This window comes from Otolemur garnettii, unplaced genomic scaffold (assembly GCF_000181295.1).
Source record: "Otolemur garnettii isolate 467f Iridium unplaced genomic scaffold, OtoGar3 scaffold00008, whole genome shotgun sequence".
Classification (NCBI taxonomy): domain Eukaryota; kingdom Metazoa; phylum Chordata; class Mammalia; order Primates; family Galagidae; genus Otolemur; species Otolemur garnettii.
Genome location: NW_003852403.1, coordinates 24,973,539 through 24,998,453, shown reverse-complemented (window position 1 = coordinate 24,998,453; position 24,915 = coordinate 24,973,539). Strand labels below are relative to the sequence as shown.

At 40.5% G+C, this 24,915-nt stretch overlaps 1 protein-coding gene across 1 annotated transcript in view; it reads right to left on the bottom strand.

Moving 5' to 3' along the window:
- The window catches only part of CCDC6 (coiled-coil domain containing 6), a 118,675-nt gene that overhangs the window by 7,472 nt on the left and 86,288 nt on the right, over positions 1-24,915 (bottom strand). The window contains exons 4-7 of the mRNA XM_003783639.2: positions 22,710-22,813; positions 20,744-20,904; positions 15,257-15,413; positions 12,770-12,870 (exon numbers count right to left, since the gene is read on the bottom strand). Of these exons, the coding sequence (XP_003783687.1) occupies positions 12,770-12,870; positions 15,257-15,413; positions 20,744-20,904; positions 22,710-22,813 (523 nt within the window). The remainder of the gene's footprint in view (positions 1-12,769; positions 12,871-15,256; positions 15,414-20,743; positions 20,905-22,709; positions 22,814-24,915) is intronic.

Sequence of the window (24,915 nt, the reverse complement as noted above, 5' to 3'; positions counted from 1 at the left end):
GGTTGTTCAACCTTTCTTTTTTCCTGCCACACATTGAAAGAGTAAGAATTGTTTTGAGCCACACATTAAATACAAAAATGCTAACAAAAGCAGATGAGTCCCCACCCCCAAAAGAGAAAAGAACAATAAAAGGTCCCTGCATACTGTCTGTGATATCCAGCACCACAGATAAGCAGAATAGGCCTCAAATAATCTGCATGTGACCCATGGGCAGCAGATAAGACACCCCTCGAAGTTTCAGTTAGATAAAGTGAACAAGCTATAATGAGTTGCTGTATAGCATTGTAGTCAATATTGCATTATACACTTAAAAATAAGAAGGTAAGCTCACATATTTAACGTTCTTTCCCTAACATTTATTTTTTTAACTCGAGACCTGCCAAGAGTTCAACTGAGATGAGGAAAGAAACAGACATGAGAGAAACAAAAATAAAGTAGGAAGAAATAGAACAAAGGGGTGAAAACGAGATGTAAAAAAATGAAAGTGTTAAAAGATGAATCCACAGTAATGAGACAGGACCATGGGGGGGGGGGGGAGGGAGCACTTGCACACATGCATGCAGCAGCTGTAACAGCAAACAAAACCTCTGAGAAGTTTGTAACTTGAGAATACTCAACACCGGGGACAAAAGCCCTATATACGCCAATATTCCCTGAAAGAAATTAATATTCAAGGAAAAAACAACCCCCAGCCTACTATAATGTTTTGCATAGTTTTCACCTACTTAAAACATAGTTTTCACCTGTTTTAAAAGAACACATGACCAGACTCTCCTTACTATTTGGGCCTCTATTTTTACCTACATGCAGCCTTGGTCTTCAGAGTTAGGTGTGAGGTTCCACTGGTCTGGGGCACCACTTACTTATCACTGCACAGATGTAGCTAGCTATCTTTATGTCTTTGAGTTTCCAACGCTACCAGGATATCAAGCAAAGGGTAGGTTCCATATGAATGGAATAAAAACAGAAAAAAATGGAGCAATTTAGGGGGGAGTTTAGCTAGGAACTACCTATTATTCAAATTGTATGTAAGATCAGCTATTAGATGCCAAGCAATATGTACCCTACCTACTGCTTTTCTGCATTATATGGAAAAAAAGCAGTTAAGAATGCTTTTCTATATTGTCTTTTTGCTTCCATGACTGAGACATTCAGTCACCAAGCCTTCCTTTGGCGGTCTTACCACAGAACTTTTCTGTGCCCTTAGCATCTAAGGCTAAGAGTTTATCATTTGATTTAAATATCAATCACTGATGCTGTCTATATTATTTCCACTTCCAATTATGGATTTTTGTTTTGCATTTACAGTAACAGGGCCTAGGATAAAGTACAAGCCTTTGGAAGATGAGTGGTCATTCAGTGTGAGGCTTATGGGTACCATAGGACTTCATTTATCTGAGAGAGGAAAGACAATGTTTTCTTTAAACAGCTTTGAGAAATGAAACCCTAATGGTATTTCTCATGAAAGTGATGAAATTTAAGAGAAAGGCTATAAAAATGCTACTTTATTATCAAGTAGGAGATTCAATTAAAAAAAATCTGGTCTATTTTCTAGTACTATTAGTTTAATTTTCATGAAGGATAATTATGAGTATATTAAACCACTAATCAAGAATTTTCTGGGGTGAAGCAGATGGTGGACCAGAAGGATTGTTCAGCTGAGCTCTCCCAGAATGACTAGGGAAAAAGAGAAAATCCAGCCATACCTGGAGTGGGGACCTTACCCAAAGACTTAGCTCAGGGAGCAGTGAGGAGGTGGTAAGTTGAATACAGCACATGATCTGGAACAATGGAAAACTGATGAATTACACAAGTGAATGTGACCTGCTGTGATTGGTTGACCCCCCTCCAGAGATCCAGCATGGGAGGAAGCCTTTCCGGAGTTTTCAATTTTGGGGGGAAGCTGCGTGTTGAGTGGAAAGCTTGAAAGAGTGGGAGGACTTGAACAGTATACAGCAACCAGACTTGAATGTTGGTTGGGATGGACATGCCGTGGCGAGGCAGCCATACTGAGAAGGTCTCAGCAGCCAGCAAGCTGCCATGGTGGGAACGTCGTGAGAAGGTCTTAGCAGGGGCCTAAAGCATGGCCATCTTAATTCCACCTACTGGGACCAGAAGTCCACTCTTGGGACAGGCTGAGGGACTCCCACACCCCACAGAAACTAAAGTCAGGAGGCACTGTGAGACTTGGCCATGAAGGATTCTTGTAAGATTTAAGATCTCAAACCAACAGGGCCTAAATGCTAAGGAAACAATCAGGAGATCACCAAAGGCAACAAAGTTTGGAATAAGGACCACAGAGGTTGCTGGCTATGCTCTCCTAAAAAAGCCACAGTGTCACCTGGTGTCCTGGCAAAATACTGCAATATATTGTCATTAAAAGCAAGGACTTCCATTTGAAACAAAGGAGGCAGTGAGAAGCAAAAAGGACAATAAGGTAAACAAGAAGAATGAATACATGAGGAGGAACCAACAGAAAAATTCACGCAACATGAAAAATCAAAACAGAGGAACTCCCCCAAGGGACATGAGGCAGCTACTGCAGAAGACTCTAATTATAAAGAATTAATGGACTTGACAGAAAGGGAATTCAAAATAGGGGTGATAAAGACAATAAAAGGAATGGACAAGAAAATGGAAAGACAGAACCAAAAGTTGGATGAGAGATATATAGAATACAGAAAGTATATGGCAGAGCTTAAGGAAATGAAGGGGACAAAACAGGGAATGTAAAGATGTAGTAGGAAGTATCAAAAATATGTTAGACCATGGAGAAGAAAGAACCCCACAGCTAGAGCATAAAGTTTTTGGGTTAACCCAGGTAGTTAAAGAGAGAAAGCAGAACCAGTGCACAGAGAACTATTAGACTCCATGAAGCATTCAAACATATGAATAATAGGGATTCCTGAAAGATAAAAAAGACTGTCCCAATGAAATGGAAGCCCTACTGGAGATTATCCAAAGTGAAAACTTCCCAAGTTTTACTAAAGACCCCAACACACTCCAGGTCATCTCAACTCATACAGAGCCTCTCCAAGACACATTGTAAATGAACCTGCTCAAAGTCAAGATGAATGAAAAAATTCTGCAAGCAGCCAGGAGTAAGTGCCAACTGACCTACAGAAGCAGAGCCATTAGGATAACAGCAGACTTTTAAACTGGAACATTCCAAGCCAGAAGAACATGGTGAATCACCTTCAACATTCTTAAACAAAACAATTTTCAGCCCAGAATTCTGTAACCTGCTAAACTAAGCTTCAAAATTGATGGATAAATCAAATCTTTTGTGGATATACAAGTACTGAGGAAATTTGCCACGACAAGATGAGCTCTACAGGAAATACTTGGACCTATTCTCAACACTGACCAAAACAATGGACCACCATCAAAGTAAACACCCAGAAGCTAAAGGTAAAAACTTAGCTTCTGCAATGGCACAAAGGATAAAACTACACAATGGACTTTCACAAAATAACATGAATAGAATTCCACCACTTTTATCAATTCTCTCAATAAATGTCAACAGACTAAATTCAACACCGAAGAGGCACAGACTGGCTGACTGGATAAAAAAGCACAAGCCATCCATATGCTATCTCCAGAAGACACACCTAGCCTTGAAGGACAAATCAAGACTCAGAGTTAAGGGATGAAACAGTATTTCAAGCAAATGAAAATAAGAAAAAAGGGATTATAATCTTATTTTCACATATAAGCAGCTTTAAAGCAACTCTTAAAGTTAAGAAAGACAAGGATGGACACTTTATACTGGTCAAAGGAGCAATACAACAAGATGACATGTCAATTTTAAATATTTACACACCCAACTTAAATGCTCCCAGATATATGAAACAGACCTTAATTGGTCTGAGCAATATGATCTTCCCAACACCATATTTGGGGACTTTACCACCCCTGTGGTAGAACTGGACAGATCCTCTGAACAGAAATAAAATACAAAGGACTTAAATGTGATTAATAGACATATACAGAACATACCATCCCAAAGCTAAGGAATATACATTTTTCTTGTCAGTCCATGGTACATACTCCAAAAGTGACTACATTCTAGGATACAAATCAAACCTCAGCAAAATTAAAAGAATAGAAATTATATCTTTTATCTTCTTAGGTCACAAGGCAAGAAAGGTAGAACTCCCACAAAAACGTTCACCCCCACATAAAGACATGAGATTCAAGAAACAATAAAAAATCTCCCAACAAAAGAAAACCCTGGTCCAGATGGTTTCACACCACAAATCTATCAAACCTTCAAAGAAGAGCTTATACCCATACTGCAGAAATTATTCCAGACAACTAAGGAAGGAGTCTTCCCCAACACATTATGAAGCAAACATCACCCTGACACCAAAACCAAGAAAAGACCCAACTAAAAAGGAGAATTTCAGACCAATTTCACTAATGAATATAGATGTAAAAATTCTCAATAAAATCCTAGCCAATAGGTTACAGCTACACATTAAAAAAACATTCATCATGATCAAGTAGGTTTCATCCCAGGAATGCAAGGCTGGTTTAACATACACAAGTCCATAAATGTAATTCACCACATCAAGAGAAGCAAAAACAAAGACCATAAGATCTTCTCAATAGATGCAGAAAAAGCATTTGATAAAATTCAGCATCCCTTTCGAATAGGAACACTTAAGAATTTAGGGATAGGTGGCATGTTTCTTAATCGGACTGAAGCCATCCACAACAAACCCACAGCTAATATTATACTGAATGGAGTAAAACTGGAAGCTTTTCCACTTAGAACTGGTACCAGACAAGGATGTCCTCTATCACCACTACTATTCAACATAGTGCTGGAAGTTCTAGCCAATACAATCAGGCAAAAGAAGGAAATAAAGGGCATCCAAATGAGAGCAGAGGAAGTCAAACTCTTGCTCTTTGCTGACGATATGATCTTAGAGAACCCCAAACACTCAACCACAAGACGCCTGGAAGTGATCAAAAAATACAGCAATGTCTCAGGATATAACATCAATGTCCACAAATCAATAGCCTTTGTAGATGACAATAACAGTCCATATGAGAAGCTAATCAAGGACACAATCTCCTTAATAGCTTAAAAAAAATGAAATACCTACAAATATACATAACAAAAGAGGTGATGGATCTCTACAAAGAAAATTATGAAACCCTAAGAAATAGAAGATATTGACAAAGGAAGAATATATCATGCTCGTGGCTGGGAAGAATCAACATCGTGAAATTGTCTATACGACTCAAAGCAATCTATAGATTCAATGTAATTCCCATTAAAATGCCATCATCATACTTTCAAGATTTGGAAAAAATAATTCTTTGTTTTGTATGGAACCAGAAGATACCTGTATAGCCAAGGCAATTCTCAGTAATAAAACAAAGCTGGGGTATCACCCTACTGAACCTTTAGCTATACTATAAGGCCATAATGATGAAAAAAGCATGGTATTGGCACAAAAATAGACACATTGACATTTGGAACCAAATAGAAAACCATGAGATGAAACTAACTTCTTATAGCCACTTGATCTTTGAGAAACCAAACAAGAACATACAATGGGGAAAAGAATCCCTATTCAGTAAGTGGTGTTGGGTAATCACAGGTAAAAGACTGAAACTGGACCCGCACCTCTCACCACTTACAAAAATTGTTTCAAAATGGATAAAAGATTTAAATCTAAGGCATGAAACAATAAAAATCCTTGAAGAAAGTTTGGGGAAAACTTGAAGATATCAGTCTGGGGAAAGATTTTATGAAGAAGACTTCTGTGGCAATTGCAAGAACAACAAAAATAAACAAATGAGACTTAATTAAACTGAAAAGCTTTGTGCAGCTAAGGAAACAACAACCAAAGCAAACAAACTTCAGGATGGGAAAAGATAACTTGCATATTATGAATCTGACAAAAGCTTGATAACTAGAATCTATAGGGAAATCAAATTAATCAACAAAAAACCCCCCAACACTTCCATACATCACTGGGGAACAGATAGGAATAGAACATTCTCTAAAGAAGGCAGACAAATGGTTAACAAACATATGAAAAAATGCTCATCATCCCTAATCATCAGAGAAATGTAAATCAAAACTACCCTGAGATATCACCTAACCCCCGCAAGAATGGCACACATCCCAAAGTCTCAAAGCTGCTGCTGCTGGTGTGGATGTGGAGAGACAGGAACACTTTTACACTGCTGGTGGGAGTGCAAACTCATACAACATTTTTGGAAGGAAGTATAGAGAATCCTCAAAGAACTCAAGTTAGACCTCCTATTTGATCCTGCAATCCCATTATTAGGCATTTACCCAGAAGAGAAAAAAAATCCTTTTATCATAAGGACATTTGTACTAGACTATTTATCACAGCTCAATTTATAGTTGCCAAAATGTGGAAACAGCCTAAATGCCCACAAACATAGGAATGGATTAACAAACTATGGTGTATGTATACCATGGAATACTATTCAGCCACTAAAAAAGAGGGAGACTTTACATCTTTTGTATTAACCTGGATGAAGCTGAAACACATTCTTAGTAAAGCATAACAAGAATGGAGAAGAAAGAATCCAATATACTCTATTCTAATATGAAGGCAGTAGATGAACTAATAAAAGGGGGGGTAGGAGAATGAACAAATGGGGAGAGGGGAACAGGGAGGGGGATGGGGTCTCGGTGTATGGCACACCTCTTGGGGTGGGACACAATTATAAGAGGGATTATATCTAACAAATGCTATCAGTGCAACCTAATTATTTGTACCCTCAATGAATCCCAAACAATAAAAAATAAATCTTTCAAGACTCCTATTATCTACCTAACTTAAGAAAAAAAAAAATCCCTTCTCTATTATAAAGAACTTCTTCACTGGCTGCAAACTATCTTCTGAGAGTCTAGGTCAATGGTTCTCAATGGCAAATACCAAAGCTCTGCTCCCCTCACCCCAAACCAAATGAATCAGAATTTTCAGGGAGTTGGGCTCTGTGATATTAACCACACTGATCGTACTGCTCCTGACTCAGGCCTCGTGTCTCTGTTCACAGTATGCCCTTTGTCTGGAAATGTCTTCCCTTTATTACAGTACTTGCTTCTTCCTTCTCCCACTGTCAGTCAGCACCTCACACATTCTTCAGAGAGGCAAACAGTCCAGACTCCAGAGCCAAACGGCCAGAGTATCTTGGATCCCGGCTCTGACACTTGGCACTGACAGTGCTTAAGTAACTTAATCTCACTGTGCTTCAGATTCCTCAGCTGTCACATGGGATCACTGTAGCTACCTCTCCAGGTTGTTGCAAGCACCTTTGCAAGGTACTTGAAGAGTACTCTGCAAAAGCAAGGGCTTAGTAAGCTTTAACATAACCCTTCTTGAAGCCTTTGTGAAAGCGCTCCCAAGCTGATGGCTCTCTCTTTGAATCTCTTTTTAAACTGTTTTACCTTGAGGCTTAAAAAAGTTTTATTATAACTTATTTTGAAATTGTTCATAATTCATAAGAAGTTGCAAGAATACTGCAGGGCTCCTGTGTGCCTTTCATCCGACAGTGACACAGTGACAGCACGTTATCAAAATCAGGAAATGACATTAGTATGACACTGGTAACTGATATACAGCCTTTATTCAGACTTCTCAGGATTTGCATTCATTCTTTATGTGCCTATGCATGTATACAGTTCAACCAACCTCCCGTTAATCTGAACCCTAGGCAATAACTGGTCTGTTCCCCATCACTATAATTTCATCACTTTGAGAATGTTGTAGAAATGGAATTGTACAGCATGTAACCCTTTGAGATAAGCTCTTTTCATTCAGCATAATGCCCTGCCATTCATCCAGGTTGCTGTATGTATCACAGTTAATTCCTTTTTATTGCTGAGTAGTATTCTTTTGAAAAGACATACTGCCATTTATTTAACTACTTAATTTTTCACAGGTATAAAACAAATAAAGGGGCTGGGCACGGTGGGTGAGGCCTGTAATCCTAGCACTCTGGGAGGCCAAGGTGGGTGGATTGCCTGAGCTCATAGGTTTGAGACCAGCCTGAGCCAGAGTGAGACCTTATCTATAAAAATAGCCAGGTGTTGTGGCAGGCGCCTGTAGTCCCAGCTATGTGGGAGGCTGAGGCAAGAGTATCACTTGAGCCCAAGAGTTTGAGATTGCTCTGAGCTGTGATACCATGGCACTCTACCAAGGGTGACAAAGTGAGATTGTCTTGAAGAAAAAAAAAAAAATATATATATATATGTATATATACACACACACACAAAATTTGTGAAATTTATGATATCCAGCTTCATATTATAGGCTTTTTTTTTTTAACCCACTTTTCAGCTCTGAAAGGCCAGAGATCATGTCTTACTAATTTTTGTTTTCTTTTAAGTTCTAGACATCATGCATCTCAACCTTTGGCCTAGCAATATAATAATGAATAAAAATTCAAAAACACCTAGTTTGAAATTGCCAAACCACAAACACCAGTTTATTGCACAGAAGGCTGTGGTTTTAAACCGTTGCTGGAATAAATGCCTCTTGTTTTGATATGGAAATGCATTAACTAAAGCAAAAATTTAAAGATTTATTTTACTATTTCACTGTTAAGGTAAAGACTGCAAATTTAAAATATAATTAAAGGCAATTCATGATCAGAAAAAAAAAATCAACCAAAATACAGCAAGATACAGAAGTATTTCATAATATGTATAAAATCAACTACCAAAAAGAAAATTGCAAGGTGCAGGGGTAGGGAGATGAAACACGTGAAAACACTAAAACATTGACACTGCCGTTGGATCAAAGAATGCTGGATGATTTTACTTCTGCTACTTTGTACCCTCTGATTGCCTTGATTTTTTCTTTAATATCTCTTTGCTAACAAAAATAATTTTGGGCCAAGCATAGTGGCTCATGTCTGTGGGCCAAGTATAGTGGCTCATGCCTGTAATCCTAGCACTCAGAGAGGCTGAGGTAGGTGGATCATCACTTGAGCTCAGGAGTTCAAGTAAGCTGGAGAATGTTTCTGCCCTAGAAATATTAATTTCTCTAAGTAACCCCGTCTTTACCAAAAATACAAAAACTAGCCAGGGGTCCTGTAATGCAGCTGTAGTCCCAGCCACTTGGGAGGCAGAATGATCAGTTGAGCCTAAGAGTTGGAGACGGCAGTGAGCTATGATGACACCAGTGCACTCTGCCTGGAGTGAAGAGTCAGACTATCTTAAAAGGGGGGGAGGGATTGAAAACAAAGACACATACCTTTTTTCTCTTTAAACATTTTATACATCATATATGAAAACACCCTCTAAAAATTTGAATACATTAGATACAGTTTCTTCTTTAAGTCTCCCTCATCTGGTTTCTGTCCCTTCATAAAAATTGATCTAAGGTCAGGAGTGAGTTCTGAGTTCCTAGTTGCAACTGCCAGTCTCTCCTCCTGCTTCTACGTGACCTTGCAGCTGACACAGCTGGCCACTCCCTTCTTATTGAAACACTTTGTCTTGATTTAGTGACACTGTGTACTCATTTCCTCTCCACATTTCTGGCAGCTGCTTCCTGGTCTCCTTTGCCAGGATTTCCTACTACACTTGACCTCTAAATATTGTACCTCATCACACTTACAGAGTACAGCGTTATTTCCAACTCCTCAAGGATGAAGTATCCACATATATTATTTGCAATTTTTTTTGGAGACAGACTCTTATTTTGTTACCCTCGGTAGAGTGCTGTAGCATCATAGCTCACAGCAATCTCAAACTCTTGGGCTCAAGTGATTCTCTTGATTCAGCCTCCCAAGTAGCTATGACTACAGGTGCCCACCACAATGCCCAGCTTTTTTAGAGACGTGGTCTCACTTTTGCTCTGGCTGGTCTGAACTCCTGAGCCCAGGCAATCCACCCACCTTGGCCTCCCACAGTGCTAGGATTACAAGCATGAGCCACCATGCCCGGCTGGCCCTACCTGGAATTCTTTCCAGCACATTTTTCTCTTCTCCCATCTTCATTTATTCAATCAGTGTAGATTTAGGACATTTGTTTTATGTTTCTATTATAATCAAATATTACAATATTTCTTTATTGTTCAAGTTGTCCCAATTTTGGTGTTTGGAAGCTCTTTTATCCTTTGACATACCCCCATTATTTAGTTTTCTCAACACTCCCTTTCTCGTACAATAAGATGTCGCAGGCTAATCTTGTACACTCTGCCCCGGAAACATTAATTTCTCTAAGTAACCCCAGTTTTAAAAAACTGGAATGGAATTAGAAACCAAGATCTGGGTATCAAGTATGCTCACTGCTATTAGGGTGCAGACCTACATTGTTGTCTATCCCTGATTTAGACACATCAAAACATGCTAGCTGGGAATGTCCTTTTCTTAGGCTGCAAAAAGTAATGGACAACCTGAAAAAGACCTGTTGAAAGTAACACTCATCCCAAATGTAATTCACATACGGAAATCCACATATAATCAAAAGGATGTTTCTTAAGTTCTAAGCTATGTATCTTTTAATCAAATTGTGAAATCGGAGGTAAAATACTTCAATTGAAATATTTAAAAAACTGAAATACACTGAAAATGCAAGATTCCCGATGTTAGCCAAAGATGAAAAGGGAAGAAGAGGAGCCAAAATGTTTACTATGATGAACACTATCCAAAGAGCACATTTCCACTAAGGGAGTGATTAGATATTCTTAATATTGGGAACTGCAAATTCTTCCAATAAAACCTAAAGTGAAAAGAAAACTGGATTATTCAGGTTTGAGTGACCTTTGTATAGCACTGACTAGATCAGAATGGAGTAGTCCTGTTGCCAAACAGGAGACAAAAAATCTACTCTGAAGCTATTATTGAACTTGAAGTTGGATAAAAATACTCTCATTTAGGCTAGCTGAAAGAAAAAAAAATCTAGGTGTTATTACATATCTTAAAGAAAATCAAATAGTTTGCCCATCCAAGCGAGGCCCACACTTTATGGAGGTGGTTCCTTTGCAGGGGCAAGGAAAATCGAAGTTACATAAATGGAATCCAAGATTTTCCTACAGATATTTGCCATAATAGAAGTAATATTTCCAAACAGGGTGTGACATTTTTTTTCCTTTTTCAATGATTGTAACATTCCTTTTAATCAAACTGAAAATTACACGCCTCTAAGGATCTCTTTAGTTTGAAATAGATCTAACGATATTAAATTATACCGTGAATCAGCATCACCATCAACTACAAAATGACCTCCATCTTGCTTCTTCCTGGCTCACAACTTCCTTTCCCATCAATAAATCAGAAGGCAAAAAAGACCTTTATCATGGTAATGAAACTCAAGTGCTATTTTGGGAAAACTGACAGGCAGCTAGGAAGAGAAGCTTCTGCATAGACTTAAGGCCACTGGAGGGTAGGTGAAACAAGATTCAGGAGCATCCTTTTGGGAAGAACAAGGGGTGATGATCACACCCTTGACCCAGGATAATCCTCTGGTCTGTAATCAGCCCCTCCTACCCTCGATACTAGAGAGCATGTTGGACTAACAGTCCAAAGGCTTCCGCTTTTGTGCTGAACTTGATCTTTTGATTGCCTCCTCTTGAGAAGAAAAAAAAAAAAAAGCAGTCACAGCAGCACAGTGCTGGGCTAGATCCTAAACCAACAAAACCAAACCATTTCTACACTTCTGTTTCACACTTTTCCCTTTTATGAACCCTAAGGGCTTCCCTCATTTTAATTATTAACAAAATAAAATGCTGTCACCCTAAGATGAAGCTGTTTTACTTTATGGAACTGGTATTATGCTGCCACCCTTCAAAACAGTTGCTTTGCTCTGCTGCAAAGTGCCTCTGTCACCCCTCCTCACCCCCACGCTTTTTCCGCCAACTCTGTTGAAAATCTGTTTACCAGCAAGCACAAGAAAATCAGTCTCCTCATTTCGGTCACAAGATGCAATCCTTTGGCCTGCCACCTTTTCTTCCCCCCCGTCCCCGCCTCCCTACTCAGCTGGCCACCCATCCCCTCCCTCTGTTTCCTCTTTCTCCCTGGCTGCATCATTTAATCGCCCTCCTGGACTGAGAGCCCCACGCAGCGCTGGTACTGAGCCAGAGACCTCAGAGAGAGAGTTTTTGGGGTCAGATGCAGACAAGCAAGCCTTTGAAGAAAAGGCTTCTGAGAGCAAAGCCAGAGCTGACTGCCTGATGGAAGATTGCTCCTTCTTATACAGCCTGCCTCGTGGGGCCCGGTCCCACTCACCAATCACTAGAAATATTAGGAGGCAGCTCGTGCTGGAAAGACACACCCTACTTTGGCAACAGAAACACCCTGCCTTGCCATTTCCTGGCTGTGTTACCAGTAGTTAGCGAATTGCTGTTTCCTCATTTTAACACGGAAAACATGATGCCTACGTTAATTATTCTGACTATAAAAATGAGATAACGTATGAAGAATATAGTAAAAGAACCTACAAAAGATGGGCTGTGATGCATTTTGGAAACCTACCCGAGGCTTTGTCCGTCTGTCAGCTCTTAAAATCATAGTCAAAGATAAGTCTTTTTAAAAAGGTGTTTGGAAGTCAAATTCCTTTAAGGTTAAAAAAAAAAAATGCTAGCACTACATAGCATTTATGTTTAAAATTTTCAAGCTAAGACTCTTAGCCTTGACAGTGACTTGTTTTTGAAAAGCACAATCATTTTCTGTTTATAAGATGTTTATATGCTAGAATGGAACTTAATCAGGGTTTCCTAATAAATGCACCACAAATCAGTCACTCAAACAGCCAAAGGCATGTACTCACCGGGTGATATAGGCCTGCTTGAACTTGGAGAAGGTGTGTAAGGGATTGGGCTGGACACAGTGCGAGGTCTTAATCCTTGTGCAGACATCTCATTAAAATACCTAAGAGGAGAGAGGAGGAATGATCAGAACCACCTCCATTTACACAGTCCTTATCAGAGTTTTTATAAGAAGATTTTGGGGTGCGCATCTTGAGGTCAAAATCCTCAATGTTGAGAGAGTGATGCTGCAGCTAGGAGGCATTTATAAAAATGAACTCCTGAGTTGGGTTTGACAAACCTTATTCCACAGGGGCACAGGTTTGGCTCAGGATGAGGCCTGGTGATAGAACTATGCTGTACAACAGAGGTCCAGCCTTTTTCCATCACAAAACAGCAATGCAGAAATTCACCTCCATTGTCCTGAGAGCTACAAAGATGCCCACATTTTAACTGCTCCTTTAAATTGTTATTTGAAACTCAAACCCAAGCAAGCCCTCTGAGATTCAGGACATCAAACCAAAGCTTAATGACACATATTCCTGTGAACCAAACATCAACTGTTTACAAACAAGCCTTGCTGAAATGATAGTCACTTAACAGAATTTGACAAAAGACAGGAGTACTGAGCACCTACAGAGTCACACTTAGCCACATGGTGCCAAGTCTGACTTCTTCCTGGATTCGGAAGTCACACCAGACCTGAGAATGCTGAAGTGTCATCATCGGGAACATCAGCTTTCGCTCTGTGAACCAAGCACAGAGGGCTGAGGCAGAGAAACGTCTGCTTGAGAAGCTTCCTGATAAACTGTCCTCACGGGCGTATGTGCTTATACCTTTATCCCAGGGAAGATCTTGGCCTGGAGTTCATCAGTTTAGGAATGGGAGGAACTTTAACAGATATCCCAAACAGGTTTATTCAACTTGAACAAAGGCAGACTCCCTAATTTGACATCTATCTGTCAGCTAGATATCCACCACTAAGCCCACCACAGTGGCACAGGGTGGGACTTCTATTCTCTTTCTCCTTTTTTTCCTTCTATCATTCCTAGTACACAGAGAAGTACTTATCGGACAGCCGTATTCTACCTGGGATAATCTGAGCTATAAAATCAGGCAAACCTTCTACAGTGAATACAAGTTCTGGAAAAAAAGTTATTTGAAAGCCTGAAGTAGCTTCACTATTATCACAGTAATTAGCAAGAATTATCCCTTAGAGTGTGGCTAACCCAAAATTGGGTATAAGATGATGTATATGGTGTATTCTGGGTGTTAAGGTAGTTAATGAAATAGTTAATAAGCCATTTAGTATTCTCGCTTATGTCTGTAAGTCAAATGGTTCTCAGAAGATAATGGCGTTTAGAGGGTTCATAATACACTTTTAAGAAATAATCCTTGTTTTCCAATGAAGAAGGATAAACACATACTGAAAACTGGATAACCTGTTATTGTCTTTGTAATTGTTTTTCCTCAATACAAAAATATAGACTTCCAATTACAGAAAAAATTTTACATTTTTCTTAAAACAGTAATACCACTGTCCATAGCAAACTCATCAAAATATTTTGTTAGCCCTCAAGATCTATCCCATGATAGAAAACAGGTGTTATACTGCCTACATGTTTGGGGACATGTTTTGGCATCAAGAATACCACCTGCCACTGGCATTAGCAGACACTGCTTTCAGACACTGGGTGCTCAGACCTGGTGGGGGTTGTGGCGTCCCACGGATCCTCGGTCTTGCCTCTTACGGTGGGGTATGGCCCACATAAGGCCAGCACATCCCTGATATAAGAATGAGGGATCTCCCTGCAGATATGCTCTGGTTCCGAGAAAGCCTAATTCCCCAACTGTTGGGTTTTCTGCTGGCTGAATAATTTTTTTCTATTTATATTTGTTGCTCACCTTAACAACCACCTTATTCCCATGTTTGGAAGAGGAGGAAAAGAGAGATCTGGATAAGAGGCAAATGCCAAAGCCATTTCCTCTAGTGAACACTTATTCCAGCCCATTCACAGGAGGGCTAGACGGGGGTTCAACAATGCATGAGCTTGAACAGTTGCATTAGTTCTAGTTTTTGAAAGCAACTGAAAGACTCACAAGTTATTGTGTTATGGCAACTCCTTGGTATTTCAACGTCTACCTGCCTCCTGCTAGTTCTTTTTGATTATGCATATATTTGTTTCTTTAAGCTACACGACAGCTTGCTCATCCATACACAGTGTAGGAATTAATATGTTCTCAGAACACAGGATTAGACTAATTCAGTAACAAATGCAAGCCCTGCCTCCATCTCTCTTCCCACCAAATAATATTAGAGAGACAAGTTTTTTTTTTCTTCTTTCTGAGTGTAAAGAAAATATTCAATCTTCTTTATATCCCCTTCTCAGCACCTACTTTACTGCAGTGCTTTTCATCAAATACTTAAGCCATCTCCTTCTCCATCTAACAGGGTGCAAAGATAAGTCTTTAAAAAAGACACACAAAAGGCTCATAGCGCATGCAGACACCTTTCGTCATCCATTTCCAGGCTGGACTCGCTCTCGGAGAGCTGTCGACAGAGGGCTTCTCTTCTCTCCATCTCCCTCTGCAGCTTCCTCTGCAGCCTCAAGTTCTCTTCCCTCATGTGACGTTCCTCCTCCAGATACTGTGCCATTTTCTCTGAATCTGAAAAGCCAGTGTTATCAATTAAATCACGTGTCATGCCACCATACCCAATCTTAAAAAAGGAGACCTGAGTTCAGTCTCTAAGCCATAGACAGAAGGAACTGTTAAGACAAGCGATTAGGATTTGAAGTTTATTCCAAGTATCAAAGTTTATCAATGACTCTCCTTTAGGAAAAAGGACAGAAGGCAGTGCTGGCAGGTTAGGCACCTTCACTCCCACACACTTGCACTTTTTCAATGGGAGAGAAAGGCTGGATCTGTAGCTGAGGCTGGAAGGAGCCGCTCTCAGAGCTGGAGCTGGGAGAGGACAGAGCCCAGATTCTGCCCCCAGCCTCCTCTCCGCGCACCAGTTTGGCAGCCTCTCACCTCCAGACACCGTGAGTCACCTAAGGAAGCCTGTCTCGCTCGTCAGCGTGTCCACCGTGCACAGTGCTGGCAGCTCAGAGCCGCTGCACCAGAGGAACACATGTGGGAACAGTTAACACTCTGTTTATGAGAACAGAAATTCACTTTACATTAACTACCACGTGAGTTGTATTTAAGTTATGCCAGTTTTCAGCCCTGGGCCTTGTGAAGCATATACAATTCACATATCTCCTAACCTATCCTAACCTAAAAATACCATGGCCCAAGGAAAAGCTTTTTTTCCCAGTGTGGCAGTCAATGTGTTAACATTTCTAGCGAGTAACTGGTGGTGTGTACACAACTCTGTTGCCCTGACATGCACCCAACCTGAGGCTGACGGCAGGTAAAGACCTGTATCCAGTCTGTACCTCTTGGGAGGGCGTCTTGCTTTTGATGAATCCTCCTGCCTCAGGAGCTGCTGTGGCGGCTGTCCTCCACGGCAGCACTGACTAACTCTGCAGCTAGATGTTGGACTCAGGCTGAGCCGTTCCCTTCCCCAGAATCTGAAAGGGGGAACTGCCATCTTTATGGGGTTGCTGAGTCTCCTTTATTACGGAAGTTCCCTGGACCTATCGCCGCTTCTGCCCTTCTGCGGTAACTCTTCAAAGGATTCTGGGGCACAGGCCACATCCTTCCAATGAAAGGCGACACCTGTCTTCCGCCACCGCTTTCTGGCTTATCTGTTGTTACCAAGGAACCAATGTAACCTTAATATAAAACTCAGCATCCTCCCAGCTCTGGCTTCCTTCCTTTTTCTTGCCTCGGTCAATGAACTTGGGAAAAGTAAAATCTCCATACTCTATCATTTTCCGAAAAACAGCTATAAATTCAGAGCAGCCACGAGCACATCTAAGAGTTTCCTACAGGTTGCTCTCCACATTGCTACCTAGACCAAAATTTAAGAAAGAGGGCAGGAGCTGGATGCCACAGTGGGCATTTTTCTCCCACTAAATGACACTATTTCAACTTGTGACCCTATTTCAACTTTCTGTGTCTGTCTAATTAGTTTCAGTTTTAAGCAACTCTATAAAGGTATGGACTTTCAGCAAATAATGAATTCTGAGACGTCCTCAGTAATTTCCAAGACAGCAGGATATCTAACAGTTCTAAAATATCCTTATTTTATAAATTGAAAGAAAAAAATACCAAAATTATTAAACACTTATTTGCACTAAACACTAAATCCCTTGGCTGTTTTCAATTCAGTCAGAAACCCTGCTGTCTAATCCAGACACAAAAATCTCTTTAATTGAAGGCATGCTGGGAAAATATTTGTAAAGTACACTTTTAATATAAACGATTTAAATTATTTCATCCCAAATATGCAAGCATGCAGAATTTTTCACTTAACTCTACAGGAAGCGCTAGATTTGGGCCCCTTGGGGATATTCACTGTTTGCAGAAGGGAAACTCCCAGAGCAAGTTGACTTTCTTTTCCATAATAGGAATCTCCTAATGCCTTGTAGGGTGCTAGCGAGTGACACAAAATCCTTTGCAGAATTGAGAAATCATGAGGCTCCAAGAATAACTTCAGAGGAAACACTGTCTCCTCCAATGGCAATCATTTAGCGATGGGGACTCAGCAAGTAGATCCTTAAACAATAATCTGTAAGATGAAAATACTACCTGAAGTGACCAGCTGGGGAAACTTCCTGGCAATTCAGCAGTTAACCTAGAAGCCAGAGGCATAAAGATGGGACCAGGTCCAGCACCTCTGGTGTCAGAACCAGGCACAGACTGCTGACTTCATGGCATTCCTCCGGTGCCCTGTGCCACACTGCCACACCTGACTGCATGTACTCCCATGGGTCATCCTCCCTTCTCTTGTACTTACAGTTCCCTAGTACTCAGGTACCATGGCTCCTACCTCCCTATCTTCAGCCATCTCTCTGTATAGTAAGTAGGTCCTCACTTAACGTTGTCCGTAAGTTCCTGGAAACTGACTTTAAGTGAAACAATACATGCATGTGGCAGGAACCTAATTCTCATTTGTATCAACTAATCTATGATAAAACTGGTTTGGTTATACAGCATGTAATTTTGCTCGAAGTTGCAGTTCCCAAGAACCCAGGGACAATGTCAAGTGAGGACCTACTGTGTTCACTCAAAGGTATCAGAAACTGTGTCAAAACAAGTGGCTCCCAAATGATCTAAAGCTGAGCTGCCCACTTTTTTGTTTTCAAGTTTATATACCAATGCCAGACTCCAACCCAAACCAACTGAAGCAGAACACCTGAGAAGAGGCCTAGCCACCAATATATGAAGAGCTCCACAAAGGATACCAATGTTTAACCACTGCTGAGGACTACTGAGAGAGAGGTTCAAGTTCAGGTACAGCTGGGCTTGGCAGGTGAGGAGCCACCTGCCACAGCTGTATCCAAAGAAGGTACAGATCATCTTACCCAAGGGGAATGATGCAGGTGCATGAGGAAAAGCCATTAACGCACCCCCTAAGCCAGTGATTCTTAACCTTCCCATTGCCATGACCCTTTAATACAGTTCCTCATGTTGTGGTGACCCCCAACCATAAAATGAAGTAGCAATGAAAATGTTATGGTGGGGGGGGTCACCACAACATGAGGAACTGTATCATAGCGTCGCAGCATAGGAAGGTTGAGAACCGCTGCTCTAAGCTCAGCCTACACTAGTACAATCAGCTAAGTGCCACTTGCGGCTTCTTCAGGTCAGCTTTCTCTGTCCTCGCAAAACCAAATGGCACTTGGGATCGTTATTCTCTTTAAATCCAGACAGAGCCAAATGAACAAGTAGTAAGAACAAAAAATTCTTGCCAAGTTTCTTCCAGAGATTTTGCTTGGGGCACAACAAAGCAAGTATAAGTGAGAAAGATGAATGTAACACGGTGACACGGGCCAGAGTTCAGAAAGCTGCTCAAAGAGACCCGTCTGCCTAACACAGCAAAAACCTCCAAAGCATTCTCAAGTAAGATTTTGAGAAGCCTCTGCTTCATCTCGTTTGTTTTCATGGAATATACATGCATACAGTAGTTATCAACCGACTTGTAATTAAAAAAAAAAAAATTCAGAGGACCTGGCTGAGAACCAGGCGTTCCCCCTGGAGAAAGCCCAGAAACCCGGATGGTGTTAGAGTGATGGTCCCCTAAAGAAATCCACATGATATCCCCAAATCCGGCACATGTTATGACTACACATGATGACAACAGGGTCTTCACAGATGGCACAGAGTTAAAGACCTTGAGATGGGAAGATTGTCTTGGATCACTAGGGGACCTGACATAGTCATAAGGATCCTATGGGAGGCAGAGGAGTCAGAGTGAAAGGAGACAGGTGGGAGTGACTCACTGGAAGGGACCAGGAGCCAAGGACAATAGGCAGCCCCCTAAGGCCAAAAAAGGCAAAGAAACAGTCTCTCTTACAGCCTCAGAAAGAACGCAGCCCTGCATACACCTTGATTTTAGTTCAGCAAGTCTCATTTTAGACTTCCGATCTCTAGAAGATAATACATCTGTACCATTTTGAGCCACCAAGTTTGTGGTAATATGTTATAGCAAAAATAATTAACTAATACATCATACTTCTTAATGGTTCCAGGGATGATCTTGATGCACTACCTCAGATGCTCAACTGGATGAGAACTTGCAATGAGCTTCAAATAGGGAAACATCAATGCACATTCCATCTGACCCAATAAAGCCCTTGCACAAGCATCAGACATGTATATGAGATATTCACTGGGGCTGTGGGATAACCACCCAAGGGGGTTTATGAATAGACTAGTTAAATTATGGCATATCCATAAAAATACTATTCAGCCTTTAAAGAAGGAATGAGGCAGCTCTGTATATACTGACAGGGAGTGAGGGGGAACTGTATGACGTAAGTGAAAAGAAAAATGTGTAGAAGAGTACATTCACTGTGCTGCTTACACCCGTGTCTCAGTGTCTGTACGGGATTGGTCCTGGAACCCAAGTATACCAATATCCATGCATAGTCAAGTCCCACAGTCAGCCCCAAGAAACTCACACACATGAAAAGCCAAACTCCATACCCTCACCCCACAGATACTATCTTTTCTACCTGCCTTTGGTTGTGAATGTGGGACCTGCAGATACAGAAAGCTGACTATATTATTAAAGAAAAATCTGGTTATTAAGTGGACCGGCATAGCTTAAACCCATATTGTTTAAGGGTCAAGTGTGTTTGTATAAAAGAATTTTATGTACATACATATATATGTCTGGTCCAAGATGGTGAAAGTGTCTAATTGTGGGAACTGGGTGGCTGGAGACCAGGAGTTAAAGGGAGACTTATTTTTTCACTACATACCTTTTACTGTATTATCTACTTAAAAAACAAACAAACAAACAAAAAAAAAAAACTGAGTAGCCAAAAAGCAGAAATAGACTTAAGAAAATGTACAGGAACCTGATCAAATATTCAGAAATCTAGTTCCCTTCTTCAACTCAACATCTTGGCCTCTTCCAAAACACGGAGCACAGATTTCAAAGGTATTTACTTTTCAGATTCCATGAACAAATGTCAGCTGAGACTAAATTTAGTAGTAAGGAAGGTAAACATTCTCTTCTGTGCCTTAACATTCCAAAAGTGCATGGAAGTCTAAGACAATATTTTTGTTAGCACAATCTTAGAGATGAGCACGGGGAAGAAGATTAAAAATATTACTTGTGACTCTGGGCTCTGCTGAAATAACTCAAAATAATTATCTGAATAATTTTCTGAAAGTATTCTAAATTCTAATCTTCCTTTACTATAATACTTAAAAAATGTATGTATGTATTCCAGGATGATAAATCTACGTAAACGTGTGTCAACAATAACACGCAATATGAATTATAACAAATCCAACAGTACGTATTTGGTAATATACCATATTTGGTAAACATGTTAATACCACACACAGAACCAATGACCAGAGAGGCTACGTACGCTGTAGCTGAGCAGCTCTCAGTTGCTTCTTCAGCCGCTCCACTTCGTTCTTTAAAAATCTGATGTGGCGCATCATGTTTTCTGGAGAATCAATCTCCATGGAGATATCCCTGGGCGATGGTGGAGCAGAGACGGGCTGGTCTAATTTCTCCTGCAGGATTCTTCATTGAAAAGAAAAATTCCAATAATGAAAAACAGTTTGCCTCGAAAAAGACAAAACAACATACTAGCTGGCAAGGTTGTTCTAAAAGCAAGCACCTGTGCATTGCCAGGCTTCACAGAGTCGCCTCTGTCCTCTGCCCATTTTATACCAATCTTTGGTGGCCGTACCTCGAACCTCAAGTCCAAAGGCAGAGCTGAACGATCTACTCTCTTTTAAATGACCACTGGTAATTAAGCAACACTGAAAACTTGTACTTAACATTTAACATTTGGTTCTGATGAAGATGTCTGGAATACAGTAGGCACTCAGAATTATCTGCTGAGTAAACGCTCAATACACTGGGTTGAGGGCATTGAGATACTAAAGGGATTTGGCTTTCTTGCCACTTTGAGTTAAAACTTACGGACTACAAAAAGTCTCCTTGGAGGGTGAAGTCACATAAAAAGACTCAACCTCTAAAATTCCCTCCTGTAAAACCAATTCTAAGGGCAGGGCAAACAGGACTGAGCGCCTTTTGCTTCCAGCAATAGCAAAGCTAAAAAGTTAAAAACTAAAGAAAACCAAAATTACTGGGTTAGTAACTGGTGGTGTCACCTCTCCACCAATTATTATATAAACCATTGACATTCAACAGCTTTTGACCTACCAAATGACAACTTCTTATTGTTCAACTCAATAATTTGGTGCATATATATATGTATATATATATGAAACTTCCAATAACTTTCCGCAAAGGAAGACTGACCAGCAACATATCTCTACATCCCTTTCTATAAGCTGCTAGACTTTATTTTATTTTTAACTTTTCGACTCTGAGTTTGCCCAAGCTTAAAGTGAATTTGAGAAAAGTAGGATGTTAAATATTATACTGGTCTCTACATTTATTATATAAAATAACTTTTCATAATTCAACTTGTTAGCATTGCTACAGTAATGCAAAACATTGCTGATTCAATTATAGCTTGCATAGTTCCTGTAACTGTAGCTCTAAGTTTCACTTTTCTTAAAGCCATGAGGTCTATCTGTATTTTGCAAATCTAGAGGTGAACTCAAAAGAATTTATGAATATGCACCCAAACCAAATATTTAAGGCAGAAAGACTCCAGGCAGCAAATAAAAGACCCGGTGAAGTGGACTAATGAATATTTTTTAAAAGCTTACTTTTTATGCCTATATACACATCCTATATACAGATCTTTCCTGCCATTCTTATAGGTTCTTCCCGCCCACCCCCAAAGTACACAATGCATGAAAATAAGGGACTAACAGTAACTTACACAAAGGAGTCCAAGAAATATTTGCTTTTGAGTGATATCCCACACCTGCCTATGTATATTTAACACAAAGAATCCTTAAACATATACAGGGATTTGTAGGTTTTCAAACAAATAATTTTCCTATTAAAATCCTAGGAATGTGTAATAATTAACAGGACACAGTACATCCTTAGTATTTCAGAAGCAAACTGATGGAAGCCAGTTCAATAACGTGAAAAGCTGAGATTGCAACCATCCTTGAAAAGAATGTGAAGGTGAACAATGGTCCCATGATTAAATCTGTCACAGCCTTGTAATGCCGAATGAACGAAAATTCTGCTGGGACAATATGATAGCAGAGCACAGAGGCGACCAACATGGGAACAGTACAGAAGGCTTTCAACATTGTTTCCCTTTGCCAAGTTAAAATGATATGCATCACTCAAGGAGCTAAAATGCCCATCGTTATCTCTTGTCATATCCAGAACAGGACTGTAGACACACACACATACACACACCCCGTATCGAACAGGAAGACTAAACACACCGCTTTTCAGCTTCAAGTTTATCCATTCTTTTCCAGAGACGATTAACTAGTGCTTCTTGTTCTTGTTCCAATGTATTTTCAAGGTCAATCTTTTCTCGTCTCAACTAAAGAAAAGAAAAATGTTTTACTGAGAATGGTAGGCCATTTAAACTCGGTTGATCGTATGTTTGATTAAATTAGCACGATCCTTCCCTCCCACCCCCGCCACTTACTTGTACAAAACTGAAAAGACATGGCACATTTTCTGGCACAGACACATTAAATATACCTAGTTCATAAACTTTAATTAAAAAATTGAGATTCACTCTTGATGGTAACACTTAATTGTTGTCTGGTACACGGATTGCGTTTCTTGTTTCAGCGTTTATTCAAGGCATTTTCCTTCAAGAGGGTTTGGGGGGATTCTTTTTACTGTTCATACCAGGATTTTTCTGGGTTTGTCCCTTAGTCCTGCATACAGTTCAACAGTAGATCAGACAGATTGTACTACTTTTTATATGCATATAAATAACTCTTAAGTGCACCCAAAATAACTCTACCCTGGCTAGTAGAAGTAAATAAACACTTACTGAGAAATAAACACATGCACATAAACTGCAAACACCAAATTCACAATACTTTTGAGGACTCAGGGAAGGAGGGAAATTTGACTCGGGGGAGGGTACACGGTTAGAGAGGGAACCTCAAACCATATCCTACTTCCTAAGATGAAGCAGACGTGGGAAAATTCATTTAGCCAATGTTGAGCAATACGCCATACAAACTGAGAATAACGCCAGACGCTGCTTAACGGGGATGGAGCTGTAAACCGAAGGGTCAGGAATTTCTGTTCTCACAGCATTTCATCTTAGTGGGGGTCAGGTTAGTCAATGAAGAGAGCCAAAGAGATATAAAGAAAAGGATGGCTGGTCTGAGGGATAGAAAGCATAGTGATAAAGAGGTCTCGTGGCAGTGGGGAGAAGGACCGCGTAATAGTCTCTGTACTTGGCTGTATGTTTGAGATATTAAATAATTTTAAAGGGAAGCTTTTTTAAAGACAGAGAGCCCACATTGCTACCCCCAATGTTGTCTCTTCAGCCAATGGCAATTCATCTCTTCAGCGGTTGAGCTGACAGATTATTTTTGATTACTGAACTACAAAAACGTCAACAGTTTCGCATTTCCTTAGTGAGTCACGGGAGGGATCCAAGACCCCTAACGTGGACAGTGAAGCGGAGTTGACAGCAGGCGCAAAATGGAGTCTTTTAAAGCAGCCAAGGCGTCCAACATCAGAACAATTTCTGAAGTGCCGTTTTCTTTTTATCTCTATACGAAGTTCCTCTTTCTGAAACTGCTCTCGCAGTAGCACAGAAGCACAAATCGAGCCCCCAAAATGGGCAGTGTAACCAACCCTGTCAGCAGACAGAAGGCCCAAGGCATGCCCACATTGAGCACATGGGAGCACATGATGCCCCTGGGAATGTGGGCACCCCCTGCTGCGTATCTGACCCAGCGGCCACAATCAGGCGTCTTAGAACCTAATCAACCAAGACACGGGAGGAAATGATACAAGGACGATTAAATGATCACGTGGAAGGGTCACTGGGGAAGAAAGAGGTCTCGAACTGACGGGGGACGTGCTCACATAGGACAGATGTAGGCTTTTCTTTTCTCCTCTCGCCACAAAAATAGCTGTAGAAACCACTGGCCATTTGAATAAATATTTCTTGTAACTTAGGCAAAGCAGCAGCTGATACATTAAAACAGACTCCTGTAGGTACAGTTCTCAGAAAGGCAGTGGGATGAGGTGATTATGATCACAGACCTCGAGCCAAATGCCTGGGCTCAAATCCCAGCTCCATCACTCATTAGTTGAGGTGCTGGGAAAGTACTAGACACCGTTTTGTCATTTGTAAAGTAAGAGGCAAACATGATACCCACCTTACTGGGTTACCGGTGAGCATTAAATATGCTATTTCATGCAAATCATTGATAACTGATTGGCTGTCAGAAAGCACTCGATACGTGTGGGCTATGATGATCACCTACAAGGTAATCTGTCCTACTTCTGCTTCAGCCCTCCAGAAAGTGAGCTCTTCAAGATTTACATTCTCCCAAGAGACTGAGGCAGGTGGACTTCTTGAGCTCAGGAGTTTGAGACCAGCCTGAGTAAGAGCAGGACTCCATCTCTAAAAATAGCCAGGTATTTTTTTTTTTTTTTTTTTTT